The sequence below is a fragment of the Cyprinus carpio genome, chromosome B23 (assembly GCF_018340385.1).
Source record: "Cyprinus carpio isolate SPL01 chromosome B23, ASM1834038v1, whole genome shotgun sequence".
NCBI lineage: Eukaryota > Metazoa > Chordata > Actinopteri > Cypriniformes > Cyprinidae > Cyprinus > Cyprinus carpio.
In genome coordinates, this window is record NC_056619.1 from 7,763,109 (window position 1) to 7,785,249 (window position 22,141).

At 39.0% G+C, this 22,141-nt stretch overlaps 1 protein-coding gene across 3 annotated transcripts in view; it reads left to right on the top strand.

Annotated features, from left to right (window-relative positions):
* zbtb46 (zinc finger and BTB domain containing 46) overlaps nt 1-22,141 on the top strand; it is a 79,566-nt gene that overhangs the window by 15,457 nt on the left and 41,968 nt on the right. For all 3 annotated transcript variants that reach the window (XM_042751038.1, XM_042751040.1, XM_042751039.1), the window contains exon 2: nt 8,801-9,802. In XM_042751038.1, the coding sequence (XP_042606972.1) occupies nt 8,836-9,802 (967 nt within the window). In that variant the 5' untranslated portion in view covers nt 8,801-8,835. The remainder of the gene's footprint in view (nt 1-8,800; nt 9,803-22,141) is intronic.

Genomic DNA, 22,141 nt, shown 5'->3' on the forward strand with positions numbered 1-22,141 from the left:
ACCTAAATGTAATTACTATTTATTTTTAAAGGGGTCATCGGATGCGAAATGTGTGTTGGCAATGTGTGTACACAACCACCCTATAATGATAAAAATCCACCCAGTGTTTTTTTTTTTTATCTACTAAAATCATTACCCCTTTCTCAAATCAAGCAGTAACGTCACACAGACCCAGGCCCCTCCCACGATAGTTGATTGACAATGCCATCTTACCACGTCCAAGAGCCATTTATTGTTTGAATTTCCTAAAAAAAAGTTCCATTCCTGCAGTGGTTAAAACAATGGTTTATTTGTTTGGTACATATGCAAACCGAATCGAAAAACCTGTACTTAAAATTTCGGAATGAATACGTTTACCATTATACACCTAGTGACAAAAGTAGTGTTCTAGCAGTAGTGTGAACTGAATTTGGTGCCAAAAAAAATTATATGTCATATTTTAAGAATATGATGTATTAATGTTGTCACACTGCCATTATCTAACATCCAAAAAAGATCTGTCTTATATAAAGAATTTGATTAATGCTATTTCAGGTTTTGCCACGGTTGTTGAATTCATTACTGTAGCTCAAACAGTAAAGCATGGCACTAGCAACAAACACTAACTGCTCAAATATGTTTACTTGAATGTAAAGTAAGGCATTTCGGGAAAAAAAAGTTGTGTTAATGTTCATGTGGCAGTTGTAAAAAGTCTCTATTATTACTGTTATTTTGAAATCATCAATTATTCTAGATGATGAAATGATGATGAAAAAGCTGTTGAGTCCTGTGTGAACATGGAGAAGACACAAGGACAAAACTAGCGTGAGAGAGATTACCTGAAACTCTCTGCTAAGTTTTAGCAAGCGAACTCAGGGCAAAGTCTCATTGAGAAGTCTGGGATAGGGCCTTGGAGGACCTCAGTTTAGCAGAGAGCACTGCGGGACAAGGCCTTGATGTGAACCGGTAAACACTCCAGTCTCTCTGTCCCTGTTTCACACCCTTCTCCTGACACTCTGACCTATCCAGCTTTTCAGCACGGACTCACCTTCACTGCTCCGGCTTAATGCACAAGAGGAGGTAAAGGAGGATGTGGGTGGGGGGGTGGGGTGGTGCTGAGCCGGGTGGAGCTGAGCGGAGGGGTTAAGACTCTCAAAGCCTTTTAGATCCGCTCTTGTCACATTCTCGGTGGTGTGACAGGCTCTTGTCACCTGGGCCAGCTGGAGTTTGGCCTAAAGACAGACACTGAGACACTGAGTGCTGCTCAGTCTATGCAGAGATATAGGGTCTTTTTGGTCAGATTTTGTGTGTTCTTCTTCTCCTTGTTTTATGATCCTTCAGAAATCATTCTAATATGCTGATTTGCTGCTAAGGAAACATTTCTGATTATTATCACTGTTGAATAAAAGTTTAAATTTCTTTAAAAAAACAAAAAACTAACTTTTTAAACAGTAGTGTAGGCCTATATAAAGACTTTTTCATTTTTGTCTTTTCAACGTATTTTCTTAGCAAATATTCATGTGTGCAAGCAGCTGCAATAACGCTGATTATTTGATCAGCATAATATAGAATTTAATTACCTTTTTAATTGACTGCTAGTCCCGATTAAAGCATTTAAATACTGAAAACACCAGCAAAATGGTAGCACATAAAGTATCTGAGATTTTAAGTCGCTCTTGCTGCAGTCAAATATATTTCACCAATGTCCCCAATGCTATTTATCTATTAATCATACTGTACCTAGAACAGATTGTGCCAGAGAACATTTCGTAACTCATTTCCATTTAGCTAGCTTTGAGAGTGAATTAATCAATTTTGGTACTTACTGTTATCATTACATTTGCTATCATGATTTAAAGTTTTCATTAATATTAATACATTTTCTTGCATTAAACAGAATAATACTAATGCAGTTTATGAATCTTAATACAAATTTATATTTTAACATATATGAACACTTTATGTTAAGCTTTACATGTGCTGATATCTCATTAATGTATATTATAAATAGCTTTAACCATCTAGTATGTCGATGCAGTGTATCAAAGCCAAAACACCTTTTTTCCTCCTCATTTGCTTGAGTCTATTTATATTGCTACCCTAATAGTTATAAATAGTGAGACTAAATGTATCCACCTTTTATCCTCAGCTCATTTCTCTCTGTATTTGTCGTAACACTTGCATTCTTTGTGAATTTCTTCCCAGCTTAGCGCCCGTAACCATATTTAGTTGTGCTTAATTCTAATTTTCTGCTTATTTTGTTTTATTTGGCTAATCTTTTAATACCAACACTCCTCGTTTAGCGAGTCATTTACTTATTTTTTGTCTCGGTCAGACCACATTTATACAGCTGTTGGTTCAGTCAATTAATGATTTTACCACCAGCTGGAAAGCCAATTTGAGGGTACGCTTGTAGCCTTTCCCTAATTAAATTGAGCTGTTTTATGACTTAAAATGCTGCAGCTGAGCTTCATGAAGCCATCATAAAACTTTCATGAACTTTGAAATAAAGTTTTAAACTTGCCTTTCTATTTAATGTTTTTGTATGTTGGCTGCTGTTGTAGAATACATTTCTGCTATTTTTTTTGTTCCACTTTGCCTGTTGCCAGCTCTGTGAAATTGGGGATTAACCCCTCGGATAATGGCCCTGATGTCCAGTTGAGTGGTTTAAAATGACTGGCTGCCTGAGAAACACACTGAAGCATACATGACTTACACCCTCTGAGCGCTCGCTGTCGCCTTCTTCTTCCTCCCACCCTTCCTATTTCCGCCACCTCCTCATATGTCATGACTGTCCTTCCCACCATCATGCACAGAAACGAAAAGAAAAAGAAAGATGGCCTTGTTTCCCCCGTCCCCTCCAAGAATACCAGAACCACCTCTACAAAAATAAGGAAGAGCATACATAGACATATATGCATGGGTGTTTTCGTGCAAGTGTGTGTGTTTACTTGGCCGGAGGAACCCAGTCACTCCAGATATGAGTGTTTGCGGGTGACAGGAACTGTAAGCGGTGGTGGCACTCTTTAACACTCTATCCTCGGAGACTTTGGCTGCTCTGGCCTCCATTCTTTGCACATTTCTTCCCTCCAATCCCATTACAGGCCTAACCCTAACCTTAACCTTACTACTACCACTTCTTACACCTTCTATTTTGGTGCGGACAAAAGCTGGGCTGCAGTTAGGCTGTAAACTGTGAACTCAGTAGCTGCGATGTAAGACAGGGTAGATAATATCATGATGTTGTGCTTCTGATGCTGAAACATTGATGGATGGTGGTTATAAAGCCTTATTAAAGCAATTGCTTCCAATCATGTATAATCATCTGTTAGATGATGTAGTTTTACAAGGATTTTTTTGCTGACAATTTCACTGTAATTGAATGCAGTCCGAGAGCTTCATTTAAAGCCATCAGCCTACTTTTGGAGAGCATGAAAATCCTTTTTTAAAGTCAACATCAAAATTGACCCTATTAAGTTTCTGGTCATGTTGTGAACGACAAATCGGTGCACAGTATTTCATCATTCACATCCACTTTTCACTGTCCGATCAATTTCAGAAGTATAAAATCAAGATACGCCCTACACTTTAAATGTCCTGTTTCACTTGTCAAACAAAAGCATGTATTAAAATTAACTCTTTCATTTGTTAGCTATTGCAATGAACTTTAATGGCCATTTTAAATATCTCAAAATATTGCTCTTGCGTGAAGCCTTTCCCAAAATATGAAATATTTGCACCTGCACTTGCACTCTGAATGGTTCACTAAGGTTATGTGAACCTGCTGTCTGTTATGCGTTTCTCTTCCTTTTTGTCTAACAAGCTTCAGATGCTTCTAGTTCCAGTGAAGCAGAAAATCTGATTAGTCTGACTGCATTCTGTCTCATTCAGTGTTTAGCCGTGTTACACGTCTGTCAATTGTGTTGTTTATGTTTATTGTTGTTTTGCACTTGATTGCCCAGATTGTCATGTAACTCGGTCGGCCAACGAAGAGATATTAATATTCATTGTTGGTTGCACAGTTGAAGTAGTTCTGAACAGTCACATGAAAAGAACTGACTAATTTGGGGAGTCTGGGGTGCAAAGTGCTGTTATTTACTGAGCCGTTACTACTCATTGTCAGAGAAAAATAAAATGGTCTTAGGGGTTAAAAGGGAATAGATGAAAAGATTCTCTGATGTTAAAGGGATAGTCCATACAAAAATTCTGTCACATTTACACTCTCAGAAAAAAAGATACAAAAGCCACTAGGGAGGTATCCTTTCAAAAGGTGCTAAATTGCAGTGTTTACGTGCTAAGATCGATGTTACCATTTAGGTGCTGATATGTACCTTCAAGGTAGTAATATGCATCCTTTACAAGGTACAAAGATATTTGAAAAGGTTCCAACCCATGTCAGTTTTTGGACCTTTTTTTCTGAGAGGGTATGTTGTTCCAAAAAAGCTTGAATTTTCTTTCTTAAGTGGAACACAAAAGGAAATATTAATAGAAAGGACAAAAAGCACCATAAAAGTATCAAAAATTGGTTTATATGACTCATATTCTAAGTAGTCTTCTGAAGCCATACGATAGCTTTGTGTGAGTAAAAGTGCATCATTTTAGGTGAACTATCCCTTTAAATCACTAACATTGTTCAGTTTTTGTTCGTTAGAATAAATTGAATGACTGCATTACAGGCAATCAAATCAAAAAGCCTCAAGCGAAGCAGTTGGAGGCTAACTTAAAACTATTAAAAAGAAAAAAAAAAGTCACTTGTCAATGTCAGTTTCTTCTTCTTTCAGTCTTCCAAGTAAGGTGTATTTGTACAAGTGGACATGGGAGAGGCAGAGGATTGATTTGATCTTACAAGCCATCAGGTTTAGAGGAACTTTCCTAAACATGACCTGAAGTGTGCCGGCCCCGCAGCAAACGCTGCTGTCACTATAGTGAACGGGAGCTGTCACGCTGTGGTCGGGCCGATGCGAACTGACAGCCTGAACGCTCACAAAACAAATCATGGCCCCATTTGGTAACACTCCACGTCCCTGCGATTTAGCCCCAACCGGGACGGCTTCTGTGCTGCTCATAGAGGATGCTAGTGGGGAAGTCTAGACTATTGGGGATATCTGTGTGTGTGTATGTGTGAATATGTAGGTGCATGTGCATGAAAGAAGTTGCGTCTGAGTGAGTGTCAGTGAAATCATGGTTAGTGAGAGATCTTAGTTCATCTACTCATGAATTGGTCTATGGGAGAACCTTACAAAGACTAGATAATTTTTATGCTAAAATCTAAAGGAAAAGCAAAACAAGAAATTAAATTTTTCGTAAAGAATTTTAAAGCATTTTTTATGACCATTAAAGAAATAGTTAACATTTGCTGAACATTTACTCACCCTCAGACCCTCCAAGATGTATATGAGTTTGTTTCTTTATCAGAACACATATGGAGTAATGTAGCATTACATCACTTGCTCATCAGTGGATCCTCTGCAGTGAATGGGTGCCATTAGAATGAGAGTAAAAAAACAACTGATTAAAACATCACAATAATCCACACCACTCCAGTCCATCATTTAACATCTCATGAAGTGAAAAGTTGCATGTTTGTAAGAAACAAATCCATCAAGGAGGTCTATTTGGACTCTCATTTTGATGGCACCCATTCACTTACATCGATATGCTAGTAGGTTGCAACAAGTCTTGATGAGTAAGTCACTGAATCATTTACTCAACCAAATCAATCAAAACCACTGATCCATTCAGGAACAAAACAAGTTGCTGCCTTCATGTACAGTATGAGTCACTGAATCATTTACTCAGCTGATTGTAAAGAAAAAACAAAGTAACATATAATATAGTGTCTAAAATGTAAGTTGCTCAATATTACATTTTTCTGTATTGAACTCAGTCGTTGCTAGTTTGAATATGTGATTTTTTTTTTTTAATTGGTAACAGTGACTTAGACACATTGCAGGCTACGGCTATTATGCACTCTTGCTATTGTTGCTTTAATAACAAATATTTATAACAAAATAACTATGAGAATAATTGTAAAATTATATATATATATAGTTTTTTTTTAATATAGTTTTTCTTCCAATTTATTCCCAACCCTTTTAACCCCTTAAAGGCCCAGGAATCTGCAGATTTTTTGCAGTACTTTGTGGGGAAATCTGTCAAATTGTGTGAAATAGATTGTAAAAAATAAAAATGGTTAAATGGAGCTGAGGCCCAGTTTACACAAGTGCATTTTCAAAAGCAAAACTTTGGTTATGGTTACGCGCCTATCGTTTACACTACTCCGGCGTTTTCCACCTTAGAAAACGGAGACTTTTGAAAACGCTGCAGACCCTGTTTTAGTTTTGCATTTCAGTGTAAACAGACCAAAACAGAGACTTATGAAAATGATGGCATGGCTGCCCACATTCGCACTGCGTATCCTTGATGACTGTGTAAATAATAACATCATGCTTATTGTTTTACCCATAGATATGTATAGGTAGATGCCTCATTCGATTGCTCCAAGCATGTAGATGCGTCCACCATCTAAATAAAAGGGAATCTACCGATACATATCTATGGTTGTACCTGCATGAATGGTGGAACATGCGTTTTGCGTTGTGTAGTGTAGACGAAGATCGTTTCTGAAACGCAGTGAAAACACCAGTGTAGACGAGGATCGTTTTCGTTTTAAAATGAAAATGCACTATTTGACTGTTATGATAGCCAACATCATAATCAAATTGTCCCAAATATTTAATAAACAAAAAACACAATTCTGTGGAAACCTGCAGGCACAGATTGCACTTGGGCCTCACAATCAGGAACTAGATGCTTAATTTTAAGGTTTTCAATTTTGTGTGAAAAACAACTTTAAATTGTTTAAGTAGTGTGACTATTAACAATCCCTGACATTGCTGGTAACCTCTTATGCATTTTGAAGAGTCTTAAGATTGATATTAAATCAAGTGAAGAATTGCATTTTCATGGAGCGCAGCATCAAAATGTAGAAATTCTCACTCATCACGGAAAACCTAACTTCATAAAAGACGCCTACCAGCACAAACCCTAACAGAAGAAATTGACCATAGCTTTGAGTTGTTATTACTGAGGTCTTCTATCTCTGTGAAAAGTCATTTAAGCACTAAATGTCACTAAAATGCCATTCTGAAGCAGGTGACATGCATTGGCCAGCTCTGATGGCTTGAGGCTGATTGTCTGCTGGGCTACAGCCATCACCTTTCCTCGCAAAAAAAAAAAAAAAAAGAATTATCTGTTTGGCAGCTCCATTTTCCACTTTATTATTCAACTAACTCACAAAATGGTAATTAAATGAAACAATTTAGTAACAAAAGAGAGAAAAGTGAGAAGAGGAGAGACGATGATTGTGTTAAAGTGCTTTACACACTCACTGGGTGATTTTATTTGGCAGCTAATAAAACGAACAGAGAAAAAACATAGAGATTAAAGGGTTGAACAGTGAACACCTGAGCATCTCTGCTATAATCATTAAGATAGAGAGATGGGGGAGGAGAGCTAGATGAGGCAATGTATTGTTCTTGAATGTGCACAGAGGAGAGAGAGAAACACAAGACACACTCAGCTGGGAGGAGGGGGGAAGCATGGGGTAAATCTCACAAAAACTGTCAAATATTAACTGGGTTGCATTTCACCCCAAAATTAAAAATAAAATTAAAAAACAATTTAAAAAAGCCCATTTTAGGACTGAAATTGCATCATGATATTATTTTCATGACAGTTAAGCACATTAACTTACAATTCTCAGTAGCCTTCAGTAATGCAAATAAAGGAATCCCATTCTCATTATTGCAATGCAATAAAAACCTAATTAAAACTGTAAAGTATATTTGTGTGTATACATGGTATTGTATTTGTTGCTTTAAGATGATTTTAATCATTGTGTCCAGACAGGATGATTTACATTTACTGTATTAATCTGAGCCTCCTGTTCAGTTGTTGGCTGTGTTTGGATTGACATAATACCATCATTGTTATATTTCTGCAGTATGTAGTTTGTAAACTGTGCATAGTATGTGAATTGCCTATATTTATAGTATACCAGGATTGAAAAATGTGCGACAAACAACAGAGCACACTTTGCACAGTACTGTATCCCTCCCACAATGTGATGCATTTAATTTGACAGTTATTTATCATCTCTTTTTTATTGTCTTGTTATTTGATTGGATCAGCAAAAATAAGGGAACATTCTAGGATCAATCAATACAAGCTCAATCAAAACAGAATTTGCTGTATAATGTTGATTACAGCATAAAATAATTTAAACATGGTCCAATTTAAACAACGGTACACCTCAAATATTATTATTTTTTATTATTATTGATTGTAATTGCCTTAACAAAAATAAGACCTTCATATTTTGTCCCTTAAACCCTCCAGAGACTGGAACTTCCATTACAAGTTACTGTATGTATTTCTGCTTTAAGTCAAAATGACTTTCTCTGGTAATCAACTTTATGCTGAAAATAATGTTCTGTTAAGCTTAACTTTTGCAGCACATTTTAAATTGCAAAATGCAAAATAACAGTTTTTATTGATAATAATATCTGGAAGGCACTCACATGGAACTTAATGTGGTCATACTTAATGTATGACAACAGTGTGGCATACTACTTTTTAAAATGTTTTTTGTTAAATAATGCCAACTGTTTCACAGTAGCCTACTATTAGTGTGAGCTACAGTAGTATTTCATTCCAGACATTGCTATTGTCTCTTTATGCAAAAACTTGTGGTCTGTTTCTTGCATCTACTACAACTGTACTAACCAGGGTTTTTGTATTGTATGTTGTCCTCCTCTAGAATCTATTCAGGAGAAGCAGCCACCCGTTAGTCCAATGAATAACCGGAAGGAAGATATGGAGATCGCGTCGCACTACCGGCAGCTCCTGCGGGAGCTGAACGAACAGCGGCAGCATGGTATCCTGTGCGACGTGTGTGTGATCGTGGAGGGCAAGATCTTCAAAGCGCACAAGAATGTGTTGCTGGGCAGCAGCCGCTACTTCAAGACGCTTTACTGCCAGGTGAAGAAGGGTTCAGAGCAGCAGGCCACCATCACGCACCTGGACATCGTCACAGCCCAAGGCTTCAAGACCATCCTTGACTTCATGTACTCCGCCCACTTGGCGCTCACAAGCAAGAATGTGATCGAAGTGATGTCGGCCGCCAGCTACCTGCAGATGACCGACATAGTGCAAGCGTGTCACGGCTTCATCAAGGCAGCGCTAGACATCAGCATTCGCTCCGAGCTTGCAGACGAACTTGCGGATATTGAGATGGGCAATGTGGTGAGCTCTATGGGAGGCGGGGCTGGGCCCGGTGTGGGTGGAGCCTCGGAAGCACTGGCGTCCATGATCTCGGCCCGCAGTTCCTCGCCGTGGTTGGCCAGACGCACCAGCCCGGCAAACTCATCTGGAGACTCAGCCATCGCTAGCTGCCATGAAGGTGGTAGCAACTACGGCAAAGAAGACCAGGAACCCAAAAGCCATGAGAGCCAGGAGGATGCTTGTTTGCAGCCCTTGTGGCCTGCTGATTACCGTTCTGTCCAGGTCAAAGAGGAGCAGGTCTCCCCCTCCAATCTGCAAGATGGGGCTGGTCGAGGGGCACAAGGCACACCTGGGGAGCAAGGTGGACGAGGAGAGGGGGGCTGGCAACCCCCTGGCTCAGGCCGCAGGAAGAACCGGAAAAACAAGGACACGGTCAGGCACATAACCCAACAGAATGAAGGGGACAGTCGGACAGCGTCGCCGCTGCCATCCATGCTCTCCAATCCAGGCTGGAGCTACGGCAACCAGGACATTCCAGGTAGGATTACTGTGTACTGTTTGCTTTATTGCTTCCTTTATTGCTGTCATGATATCACATTGTGAAAACATCATCAAGCCGATTGTTGACCTTTCATCAGAGAATGTTTGGTCTTGCAGAAGAGACTGAATATGCCTACTATATATTACAGGGATGGGCAACTCTGGTTATGGAGGGACTCTGTCCTGCAGACTTTATTGAATTGAACATAGCTAAAATATCTAACCAAAGCCTTCATGATTACTAGAAAATTAAGTGTTCTTGATTAAGAATGGAGCTAAACTCTGTAGGACAGAGTCCCTCCAGGACCGGAGTTGCCCCTCCTTGAAATAGTAGGTGCAAAGTTCATGAAATAAGTAGTATTTCTGTATCCTGGTATTCATGAAACAGTACACATCCAATGAACACTTTCCTATCCCATGAGGCTTCAGGAGAGGAGTTGTGAATGGCAGTGTAGCGATACAGCTGACGTCGTAGGTGTTGGATGTAGAGTGTCCGGATTACATTCGTACTACACTTGTTCATACTATGTGGACCAGACTTTTTAACAGCCACAAAGTTTGTTTCTCATTGTTGCGAGCACTGCCTCGTGGATCCCGTGAGAGTCAGGTCTTCTGTAATACTTTGCCACCGTGTTTGATTGTATAATTTGAACCCAGATAGAAATAGAACTCTGATGAAGTTGAAAATTATTGTTGTAGCACTAATAGTATAGCAGCATGACAAACTACAGATTGAGGTGGGGAATTTGGGGTTGAAAAAAACTCATTTCCTCATTAACATCGGAAAGACACATGGGACGCGAGGCAGCCTCATCAACCTAAAAACAAAATCCGAACAGATCACACCAGCAAGCGGGGATGAGGCCCTACCTGTCTCGGATACTGTTGCTTATAGGTATGTAGATCATTAAAAGTGTGGCAGCTCTAATCTCTGGTGAATTTGTGCAGGCCGACTCTGAAATGGGCACACACACACACTTTAAGAAAACAGGATAATTGAATTGACCTTGGTGGCGGTATGAGGATTAAATTGTATGTGTGTGTGCGAGAGTGTTGGGACGGGGGGTGCCCCAAGGTCTTCTAAAGTGTGGAGAAGAAGGGATAAAGTGAAGGAGAGAGGGAGGGGAATACACGGAGATCTGCATCAGCTTAGCGTGAGTTTACCTACTTAACTCTTGAGGCACTCTCTCATCCTCTCTGTTTGCCAGCCCTGCTACCTGCGGCTCCAACAGAAATAACTGCACTCACTGACCCAACCCCACAGATCAAATATCAAGTGCAAGACTCCACACATCTAAGTACACACTGGCTCACTGTACTGCGTACACACATGCTTACAAAAGTCACACCCGTTCCTTTGTGTGCGACACAAATAGTACACATTTATATTCCTCACGCACTGGCCCCTATAAGCCAAACTAATATGCTAGTCAAGCTTTTGAGGTCAATTTAATTTCGTTCTAAATGGAATCGAAACATTTTCAAATCTAAAATCATTAACCGTGTGTAAATCTCAGTCCGCTAAGGAACAGAGGACTTACAAAACGGCAAATTGCTTTGGATGTCATTTGATAATATGGGCCGATGCTCAGTGAAGATGAGAATATTGCTTGGTACACAAAACAGGCTCAGGCTTGGACGAGTTGGATCAGGGTGAGAGAAAGATGGCATGTTGTGAAAGCCCTCATGCCCTGCTTTGGGTTTTGGATTCGGCTGTAATTTTCCTACTGAATTGGTGGATTCTTGAGGAGTTGAGGCAGACAGGTTTGTCCAAAACCTATGCGAGCAGCTACTGTGGCCAGGATGGTTTGCTTTGTTTAAAAAAACAAGGATTATTTTTGTGTGTGTGTGTGTGTGTGAGTGTATTTTATCACCCACCAGTTATATGTAACATGAACATGTTTAAATCTCATTTAAACAACATGACAGCTTTAGTAATTAGAGGGACTCTATAAATTTCCTCATAAGTGATTTCTGTCCATGCTAAGGTCCAGTCAGCAGCTAGAGTTTTCTCAGATTTGGTTAAAGGGCACAGGAAGTGTCTAGTTGCAGGAGTAATGGTTTGCACGGTTAAGGGTGCCGTTTGCTGACAGCAGTAAATGGGATCTCAGGATGCTGATGTCCAAGATGCATTGTGCACAGACTAATGGTTTTAAGAAGCTTGTAATTGGTGGTTGGCATGTTTATAGAACTGTATATCTAAATTACCATGCTTCTGGTATGACGTTCTGGCGAGCAACAGGATATTTCTCAACCTGCACTTTGTGAAGTGTGTGTGTGTGTGTGTGTGTGTGTGTGTGTGTGTGAGAGAGAGAGAGAGGATATGGTTTTTAACATGATTAGGCAGCCAAGACCAAGAAGACAGTCAGGCTACTGTCTAAAGCTTCTGGCTGCTTTTCTTGTCTCCTACAATATTATCCTAATCACCTTATTGATACGGTTTTCTTCATGCATGTTATAAGATAAGAGTCAGATCATGCTATAGGGACTGTTTGCATACCAGTTATTCTTTGCACATGTCCTTAAGTTTCACCGTGCCCTTGCTCAGGCCCCTGTTAAATGGACATTCCCTTTCAGAGTGTCTTACTGACCACTGACAAACATGAGGCATCAAGCCATCACAGTTCTAGAGAGGGGATGTGAAGTCACACTGGATGTTTAGCAGATGTTTGCAGGTGTTGAAACTGGTTGCAGAATATGCAGACGTTATAATGGGCATGTGTCCTGGAATACAGATTCCCAAACTTTGGGGAAACATCACAATATTACAGTCAGTATGGTTTAAATGGTTTACGTTTTTGTTTGTTGCATTTTGCTAAGGTTAAAGTAGTTTTTCCCAAATTACGTGTTTTCTGGATTATATTTATTTACATTTATTTTCAATGCATTTTTGCTGGACACTATTCCATGTTGTGATTTGATTAAGTATACAGCCCTACTATTGGTTTATTCATCAGTATTTTCCCAAATTCCAAAACATTCCACGTTGTACAGAAAATTACATTTTGTGATTCCATTCAAGTTTTTTGTGAAATCATTAGATAATATTTTAGATAACTTAGGTGTACTAGAAACATATTTGATGCAAGTGCGCAAAGAGTGATGCCAATGTTTAGCCAGCACATTAGAAGCATACATTAGCAATGTACAAATATACAATGCTGTTTTATAATGTTCTTGTATTACTGTGGCGGGAACAAGGGGGCAGTAGAGTTACCCTCAGTTGTCTGTGGCATAAAAATTTATGTTTTGTTATTTACATAGCTAGCAAGTTAGTATAGCTAGTACAATAGAAAAGTCTCTTCACACATTTTCTCTGACAGTTGTTGATTTGAAAGATAAAGGTGACCATAGAAGAAGAGTTTACGCTCATATCTGCTAATAGTGCCCCCCTTGTGGCAACACTAAGAATGCAACATGCTTGTATTGTCTTATATATTGCTTTGTGAATTAAGTGGACTCAAGTGGAACACACTCTCATGGCAATTTACAACTATTTTACATATTGGCAAATTGGTGGCGTATTTGTATAAACTTGTACGAATTAATGTGTAAGCTTTCATATGATCTGCTTATGTCGTAGTTTTCCGTAAAAATCACATCGTATAAATTCATACAAAATGTAAAATAGTCATGTTTTCTCTTGAGACCAGGTTGTAAATGGAGCATGAAATAAAGTATGAGTAGATAGATTTATTTTTTTTCATGTGTAAAGTATATTTAATCAACCTACAGCAACGTTTGTGAGAGAAGCAGCACTGCTATCAACAATGCCTGTGTTTGTTCATTTGTTGTCATATAGTGCTCATCTTTCTTCCCATCATCCTACACTTTTTTGTTGTTTTTAAAAGTAGCTATATCAGTGTGTCCCCACCCATTTACATGTGCTATGATTGCATTACTCATCATCAGGAGTGTGTGTACATTTGAATGTAGAAGCTCAGTGCTCTTCCTAAAGCCAGACCTCTTTTGAGCAAGCAGCCACACTCTTCGCTTACAAACAAACCCACAATGTCTGTAATACAGACCTGAGTCACAGCTCCATGTTTCATAGACCCTTAAAACAACACTAGTTATTTTATCAGTATTTTTTCTACAGCCATGCTAGAGGCCCCTACAGTTAGCATTAGCATTAGCATTGACACTCGTTTGTTAGGTCAGAAAATTACCACCAAAGAGTGACATTTCAAAAGGAAATTTACCCAGCATCTCTGATGCGATGCCATGGTATCTGTGTGTGAAAGTGGCTTGTTAGTTTGAGTGTTGTTTGTGTTTTAGGTTTACTCCCTGATGAAGAGGGGGTTTCTGTGGTTGGCTGTGGCTGTGAACTTCACGCTGTCATCAGGGGGATTTTTTTAACCTGGTCAGGAAATGGTCACTGATATTTTATTTTAGATTATCTGTTCAAGAGCACAGCTATCGCTTGATCAGAAAGAGACTAGGAAAATAAGAAGATCATTGTGGCCTTCCCCTTTCCACAGCACAAGACAAGACAAAAATCCCACATTTAGATCATTCACCCATGCATATGGGTTGTTGTGCTGTTGACGTGTTATTCTGTTTTAAAATTGTTATTAAAAGGGAACTGTGTGCTTTCTTAGGTATCTGTATTTATTTGTGTACAGATGCAGAAATGTATATGTGGCGACTGAGTGCTTGTATGTGATTTCAGAGTGTGTATGTGAAGAAAAACAAACACACACACACACATGCACACAGATGATAGTGAAGCGCCTGACATGTATAAACAGTGTTGAAATATTTAGCAAGTGTTGTGTGTTTAATAGACCAGTCTATGGCGTAACTTTGCACTTGTCTCAGTGAGGGGTTGACGTTCACAGCAGAGCTCATCTAATCTAATCCGGTTCATTTTAGCAAACACACATACAAATGAACTTCAGCTCAACCTCAACACATCACATCTATTTTCTCTCCTCTGAGAGTTTAACCTTTGGCCTCTCACCCACTGTTCTACAAACACTCGCTCATTCATTAATTCATTCACTTATTCATGCCTTCACTGCTCAATCAGTCCTTTACTAACTCCAAATAATTCATTTATTTATTCTCTCACTAACTGATTTATTCATTCTCTTACTGACTCATTCATTCATTCACTCATTCACTCACTCATTCATTTTGACCTGTTCATTCGTCTTTCACTCAGTCACTCACAAATTTATTAATTCACTGACTCACTCATTCATCCATTCTGACGCATTCATTCAGTCATTCACTCACTCACAAATTTATTCAGTCACTAATTTTTTTATTCACTCTTTAACTCATTCATTCTTTCCGACTCATTTGATCACTCACTCACTGGCTTACTCATTAATTTGCTCCCTTACTCTTTCATTCATTCACAAATGTATTTATTCACTCACTGACTCATTCACTCATGCCTCCTTCATTTGTTCTCTTGCTGATTCATTTATTCATTCTTCCTGATTCATTTATTCACTCACTCTCTGGCTTACTGATTAATTCACTGTATCATTCATTCATTCATTCACTCACGTATTCCTTCCTTCCTTTCTTCCCTCCTTCCTTCCTTCATTCATTTGTTCACTTAATGACCATAATTCATCCTCATTTTCTCTATCTTACTCGCTCACTCACTTGTTCATCCATTCATGCTCCCTCCATTCATTATTCACTCACTCTTTCATTTACTCAATCTTTCTTTCATTCATTAATTCAGTAATTCATTCATTCATTCATTCACTGACTAACTGACTGATTCACTCAGTCACTCAGTATTTTGTTTATTCGTTTATTATTCACGTAATGTCCTTCCGATTGTGTTGTCCTCCTTCTCTCCGCCCTGTGTCTTTCCTAGCTCATCAGCTCTATCTCACTGTTTTTACACTTGCTTTCACTTCTCTCTCTCTGGGTCTCTATAGTCAAAAGGTGTGCGCTTGAAATAATGAGAGTGAGGCCCCTTTAACCCCCATCCTCTTACCACTCTCCCCATAGTATTTACACCTCATTAAACCTGAAATAGTTTTAATATTTAAAACATAGTGAACAGATCTCAACCCTCCCACCCTGAACACCTCTGGATTTTTCCCCTCCCTAGTCGCTTTCTCCCAGTTTAATAATCTGCTTTAATATTTCCTTCCTCTCCATTAAAACCAAAATAGATTTCATAATTCACAAGTTAAACTTTTACTTTTTTCATCACACACTCCGTCCCTCATCTGTTCCTTTTCCCTCCCTCTCTGTCCCTCATCCGATGTGCCTCCCTATTTTCTTTTGATTGAGACTCACCACCCCACCAGATGACCTTCACAGTTATCTTCTCTCTCTTTCTTTCTCATTTCTCTGTTTCTTTCTCTCTCCCTCTGTCTTCCCCATGGCATTCTGGTTTGCCCCTCAATGTAGCTGAATGCTTGTTTGTTCTGGGGTAAGGCGTCATGTCGGACTGTCAGACAGAGTTCTTGTGTTCTGCCTCGCTCTATGCCATTCTCTCGCCTCTCTCTTCAGGCTCCCTCTGTTCCTCCCTTACTACAACAAGTCTCTTCAACTACAATAAGGTGAACCGGGCCAGATAATTAGGTATTAATTGGTCAGTGTATAGAATCTTTAAAGGTTAGTTTATGTACAGATAAAAGGAGTGAAAGGGTAACACTTTAGTATAGTGACCAATTCTCACTATTAACTACTTGCTTATTAGCATGCCTATTATTGACATATTGGCTGTTTATTAGTACTTATATAGCACATATTCTGCATGACCATATTCTAAATCGCTAAACCTACCAGTCTAAACTTAACAAATAACTTACTAACTATTAATAAGCAGCAAATTAGGAGTTTATTGAGGCAAAAGTTCTAGTTAATAGTTTGCTAATAGCAAGAATTGGACCTTAAAATAAAGTGTGACCACTGAGAGAAATCACAACACTTAATATAGCATCTGTAGGACATTAAGATTTTCCGTTCGGTTACGAAATCCTATCTTTGATTGTATTTTGTGCATTAATTTGAACAGCATTGAAAATAGTTGCAAAAATAATGTACATTGTATGTAAATACCTGATTTGTACTAAAGAGATAACATTCAGGACTGTTTTGTGGTCAGATTTGATTGATTTGACAAATGTTTAAAAATAAGTTTTGGAATCTTTCTTCTTTCATCTAGTACTTGCAACAATTAGAAATAGCTGTCCCAGGGAGTTACCAAGATGGCCATCAAGTCAGCTGATTTGCCTCATTCTGAAAGGGAATATTCTGGGTTTTTTTTCCACCTAATGTGAGTTTACTGTTTGTGTCAATTACCACAGTCAGATTTTTTTTTTTTAAAGTAGCAGGAAACTCTTTTCCTTTATTTGGTGCTGTTGGTCAATTTATAATTTATCTAACCTTTATTTTTGTTGTTCACGTTTCAGGTTCACTAACTGTTTTTAGGCTCTTCCCACTGTCCTTGTCTCTCTTTCACTCTCTTTGCTTGAAATGACATGTCTGTCACTCCTCCACACCTCCCCTGTGTGTCTCACTGTCTCTTTGAAAGTGAACACTCTTGACTTTATCATGGACAGAAAAATCCAGACTTCCTCATGGTGGAGTTCCCTTCTGCTTCAGTGCTCTGGTCTCTGAGTACCCGACCCCTCCCAGAATCGTTTACACATGCACTATATATAGACACTTTGGCCTCTAAAACCAAGAGGTGCCTCAAGCCAGGACGCACCACGGTGTCTCGGCTTTGGCCAGTGAAGATGACGATGATAGCAATGCCATTTTCCAAAACGTAAGCACCCCCTGCCCTTGGAGCAGAATGCCCGAGCTACTCAGCAGAGATGGAGGGATGGTAGAAGTTTCCAGTTTTTATAGCAGATCATCCCCTTCCAACACCTGTGTTGTATCAGTAACAAAAGTGGCCCAATGCCCATCTCTGCCATCTGGGCTTCTCCCCAGTCTCATGGGGCAACATTGAAAAGATGACCTGCCAGCAAAAAAAAAAATAAAAATTAAAACAAAAGTTTGCACATGACAGAGGCACTTACATTTACTTTTCTGTGCTATTTTGGGGGACCATTTGATTGATGTACAAAGTAGATTGGATCCAGTAGGAGCCATAGCCTACAGTGCACAGTGCTTCAGGTGACCTGAGTTTGAGTCTTCAATCATGGTCATTTCCTGACCCCATCCCCTTTCTCCTCCTGCATTGCTTCCTATATTTCCTCTCAAAATAAAAAGTCCAAAAACATAAAAAAGTAGAAATGGATCAGGGCACAATATGGTAGCCTAAAACTCAAATAATCTGCATCATCACCAAATCTCAATGTGCACAGTTGGTACTAAGCCATGGTTCTGTTGTTTACTTTTTTCATCACTTGTTGGGATTCGGTCCAAAACCAATCCTCACCCACTTGGGGAAATATTTCCTTATATTAACCTGTTTGAGGGAAGACCATGCTCAACTAGCTTATTGCAAAGTAATAGATAAACAGAGACAAGCCACTTAGTATCATGGTGGGCTGTTTAATGGAGGATAATCCCATTAATCACAATGCATAGGGTGGGGGGAATGTGCTTCGCTCTCGTCACTCACGATCAGAATCAAAGCTGATCTCCGGATGCAGTGGATTTTACGGGGATTGTCCTGCTATTATTTAAAAGTTATGCTTGTGTTTCTAACCTTTTTAATGGTGAGGGCCTGTCTGCACTTGTGACAGACACTGAAGCATATTTAGAAAGCTTGAAGCATTAGACAGATAAGAATGTACAAAGATCAGCTTTGAGCGTGTAGAAAGAGCTGGATTAGTTTTAAATGGAGAAGGAATATGGCAAGTTGGATTTTAGAAAACACAACTATAGGGCCCTTTGATTTCTGCAATGCAGAATTTGCCAAATTTTGGATTAATAAATCAAAAGTAGGTCACTTCATGAGCATTTACCATTTCTTTTGAGAAAAACAATCATTATATCATATATAAACAGAAACCTAAAGGTCTTCACAGCAACCAGTCAAAATAAAGTTCAGTTTAACTTCAGTTAACTGTGACAGAATTTTTGGGACAAAAATTGTTGACAGTTAGTAGAAGTGAGAGAAAATGTTTCATGATAACATTGTAAAAATAAATATTTGGATATTTTTCTTACAAAAACGCATCGATTAACTAAAGGAGGGCTTTATTCACCCCCCGGAGCTGTGTGAGGCACGTTTTTTTTGTTTTTTGTTTTTTTATGGATGGATGCACTTTATTTGACTTCTTTTGAACTGTTAAAAAAAACACCTGTCCACTGCCATTATGAAGCTTGAAAGAACAAGGACAAATTTTAATATAACTCAGACTGGTTTTGCCTGAAAGAAGAAAGTCATATGTTAAACATAGGATGGGTTGAGTTTGGGTTGAATATGTGATGGTTTTATTTTTTTGTTGAAGTAGAAATTTATGTTTTGTATGTTTCATGATTTCAGTTTATTAGACATGCTTTTTGATTAATACAATTTTATTTTATCATAAAAACATAGTGTATAAAAATTTATACAAAAAAATTGGGCAAATTGGGGAAAAAATAAAATGGATTCCATATAACTAGAACTGTTGGACCCCTGGACATTTTGAAGTCACTGGTCATTTCATGTCATCCAATTGCGTTACAGTGTGTCCAATCCTAAATCTGGAGGGACACTTTCCAGCAGAGTTTAGCACCAGCACTAATTAAACACACCTGAACCAGCTAATAAAGGTCTTCAGGATCAGTAGAACCTTTCAGGCAGGTGTGATTGAGCAAAACTCTGCTGGAAAGTGGCCTTCCAGGAATAGGATTGGATGCCCATGTGTTACATAAACAGAACTTTTGGTCGGATGATCCTTGCAGGGTTTTTCTCTAAACCACGTTCTTGGAACCTCCCAGTAATAGACATTTTGGAAACTTTTCTTATCTGACCCAGCCGTTTCAGATCTTGGGTCTTTAATAGCAAGTTGATGAGTTTCTTTTATTAAGGGAACATCCAAAATGTGTCCTATTTGGGAATCTCCAGGAATAGGATTGGAAACCACTGCTCTGTGTCCTTGAGATGCACTTTCCCAATGATGTCCAATCCTGCTCCTGGAGGGCCAATCGAGGTCTTCAGGATTAGTAGAAAGTGTGTTGGGGCAGATTGTAGCTAAACTCTGCAGAACATTGGCCCTCCAGGAACAGGATTGTGCACCCCAATCAATAGATTTGCAGCAGTCTGTGATGACTGTTGTTGGTAGCTGCCATAAAAACTGATCACTGAGAGACAGGGAGAGAAAGAGGAGAGCGTTCTGGGACATGATTATAGGCCTGACAGGATATATCTCTGTTTGTCCTGCATTTAGACACTCTGAGTAAGTCTTTGATTGTATACAGGTTCAGATCTCCTTACTGTTGGTCTTATTGTGACTGTGCATTAGCTCTGGCCAGACTGCTGTGGACACAGAGGGTAATAGGTACATGTGTGTGTGTTTGAGAGTGTGTAAAGGGGTTAGAACACCACCAAACCATCAAACTTCCCCATTCAGGGCAGGACAACGCCCTGCTGTTTGTTTTCTTCTGCTGTATTTTACTCCGCGGCTTTTTCTTCCTCTTCTGGTTTTACGGGGGGTTTCTGTTCTTTATAGACAAACCCCCACCCTCTTCTGCTCTCTACCCTCCAGTCAGACCGGTTTGAGCATAGAGAGAGAGAGAAAGGAGAGAAGAGGAAGAAGTGAGCTGTTTGGACAAACGGACGCCCCGGGCAGGATGTGGAGGTTCGCTGCCCTCTGGGTGTGTCGGATTGGCCCTGCTACACAGACACACACACACAGAACCGGCGTGGGAGGGCAAAATCTCCCTTCCTCACACACACACACTCATTCTTCAACCCCACACCCTCTCCACCTCCTCTCGATCCTCCACCCATTGTCCTCCCCTCACCTCCTCCCTGTGGCTGCACCCTGCTCTCCCTCTCTCCTAAATAAGGAGAGGTTTAGGGGAGAGGGCGTTAAAGGTGCAAGAGGAAATTCCTATGTGTGCATGTGAAAGTGGGCCATGGCTGATACATGAACTGTACAGTACCACTGCATGTGCACTAAAGATGATGATGTGTGTTGCAAGACGTGTTATATGTGTGTTATATATGCTGTAGAAACAGGTGTGATATGTGTGTGGGAGGGGGGACAACTATATTTAGTCATACAAATTTGTCCCTACAACCTAAATAAATGGGTGCGCTTTAACTGTTAAATGGTTCTTATGCAGTATAATGTTTTTTATTATTAAATTATTTCCTTTTTACTACTACTGTCATTATTAAAACTGAAAAAAAAAACAGGTTCCTTTAGAAGGACGATTAGAATTTGAGTTGATTCATACATTTTTGAAAAACTTTTTTTTAAAAAGCTTTTTTTTTTTTAAATACGTACCATTTTCAATTTCTGTATCGTTTACCAGACAAAACAAACTCATGAAAATAGGAAGAAGGTTTCTCTAGGTATAGTTCACCCAAAAATGAAAATTCTATCATTAATTATTCGCCCTCATGTCATTCCAAAACTGTAAGACCTTCATTCATCTTCGGAACACAAATTAAGATACTTTTGATGAATTCAAGAGCTTTCTGAGCCTGCATAGACAACAACGCAACTTGAATCATGTTCAAGGCCTAGAGAGGTAGCAAGGACATCAGTGGCTCAACTGTGATTTTATGAAGCTACGAGAATATTTTTTGTTTTCTTTGCGTACAAAAATATTCTCGTAGCTTCATAAACTTACTGTTGAGCCAATGATGTCACATGGACTATTTTAACGATGTCCTTACTATCTTTTTTGGCCTCTGAACATTTCAGTTACATTGCTGTCTATGGAGGGTCAGAAAGCTCTCGGATTTCATCAGAAATGTCCTAATTTGTGTCCTTTTGTTTTTTTGGGTTTGGAACGACATGACTGTGAGTAATTAATGACAGAATTTTAATTTTTGGGTCAATTATTACTTTAATGGCTTTTTATGAATTTGCTTTAATAATTTTTTAAGCAACATAAATATTTAATTATATTATAGATTAGGAGTTTGTGGTATACTAGTTTAAAAGGAAAAAAGAATTACTAGCCATATGACATTTACAACTTAATTCTGAACTGAATTGAGGACCCATGAACGAAGATGGCAGATTTCAAATTATGTACTTCCTGCACCAGCCAAGTAATTGCTGCTGAGATTAATGGAAATGCTAACAGATCTGTAGTCATTACAGTTTGCTTTATGTAAACACAGGTGTGTCTACAGTCTACAAGTCTACAGTATGTCCTTGTGTAGATATCTAGATAAATGCATGTGTGCGTGTGTGAAGGTGGTGTTAGTATTAATGCATGGAGGATTCAG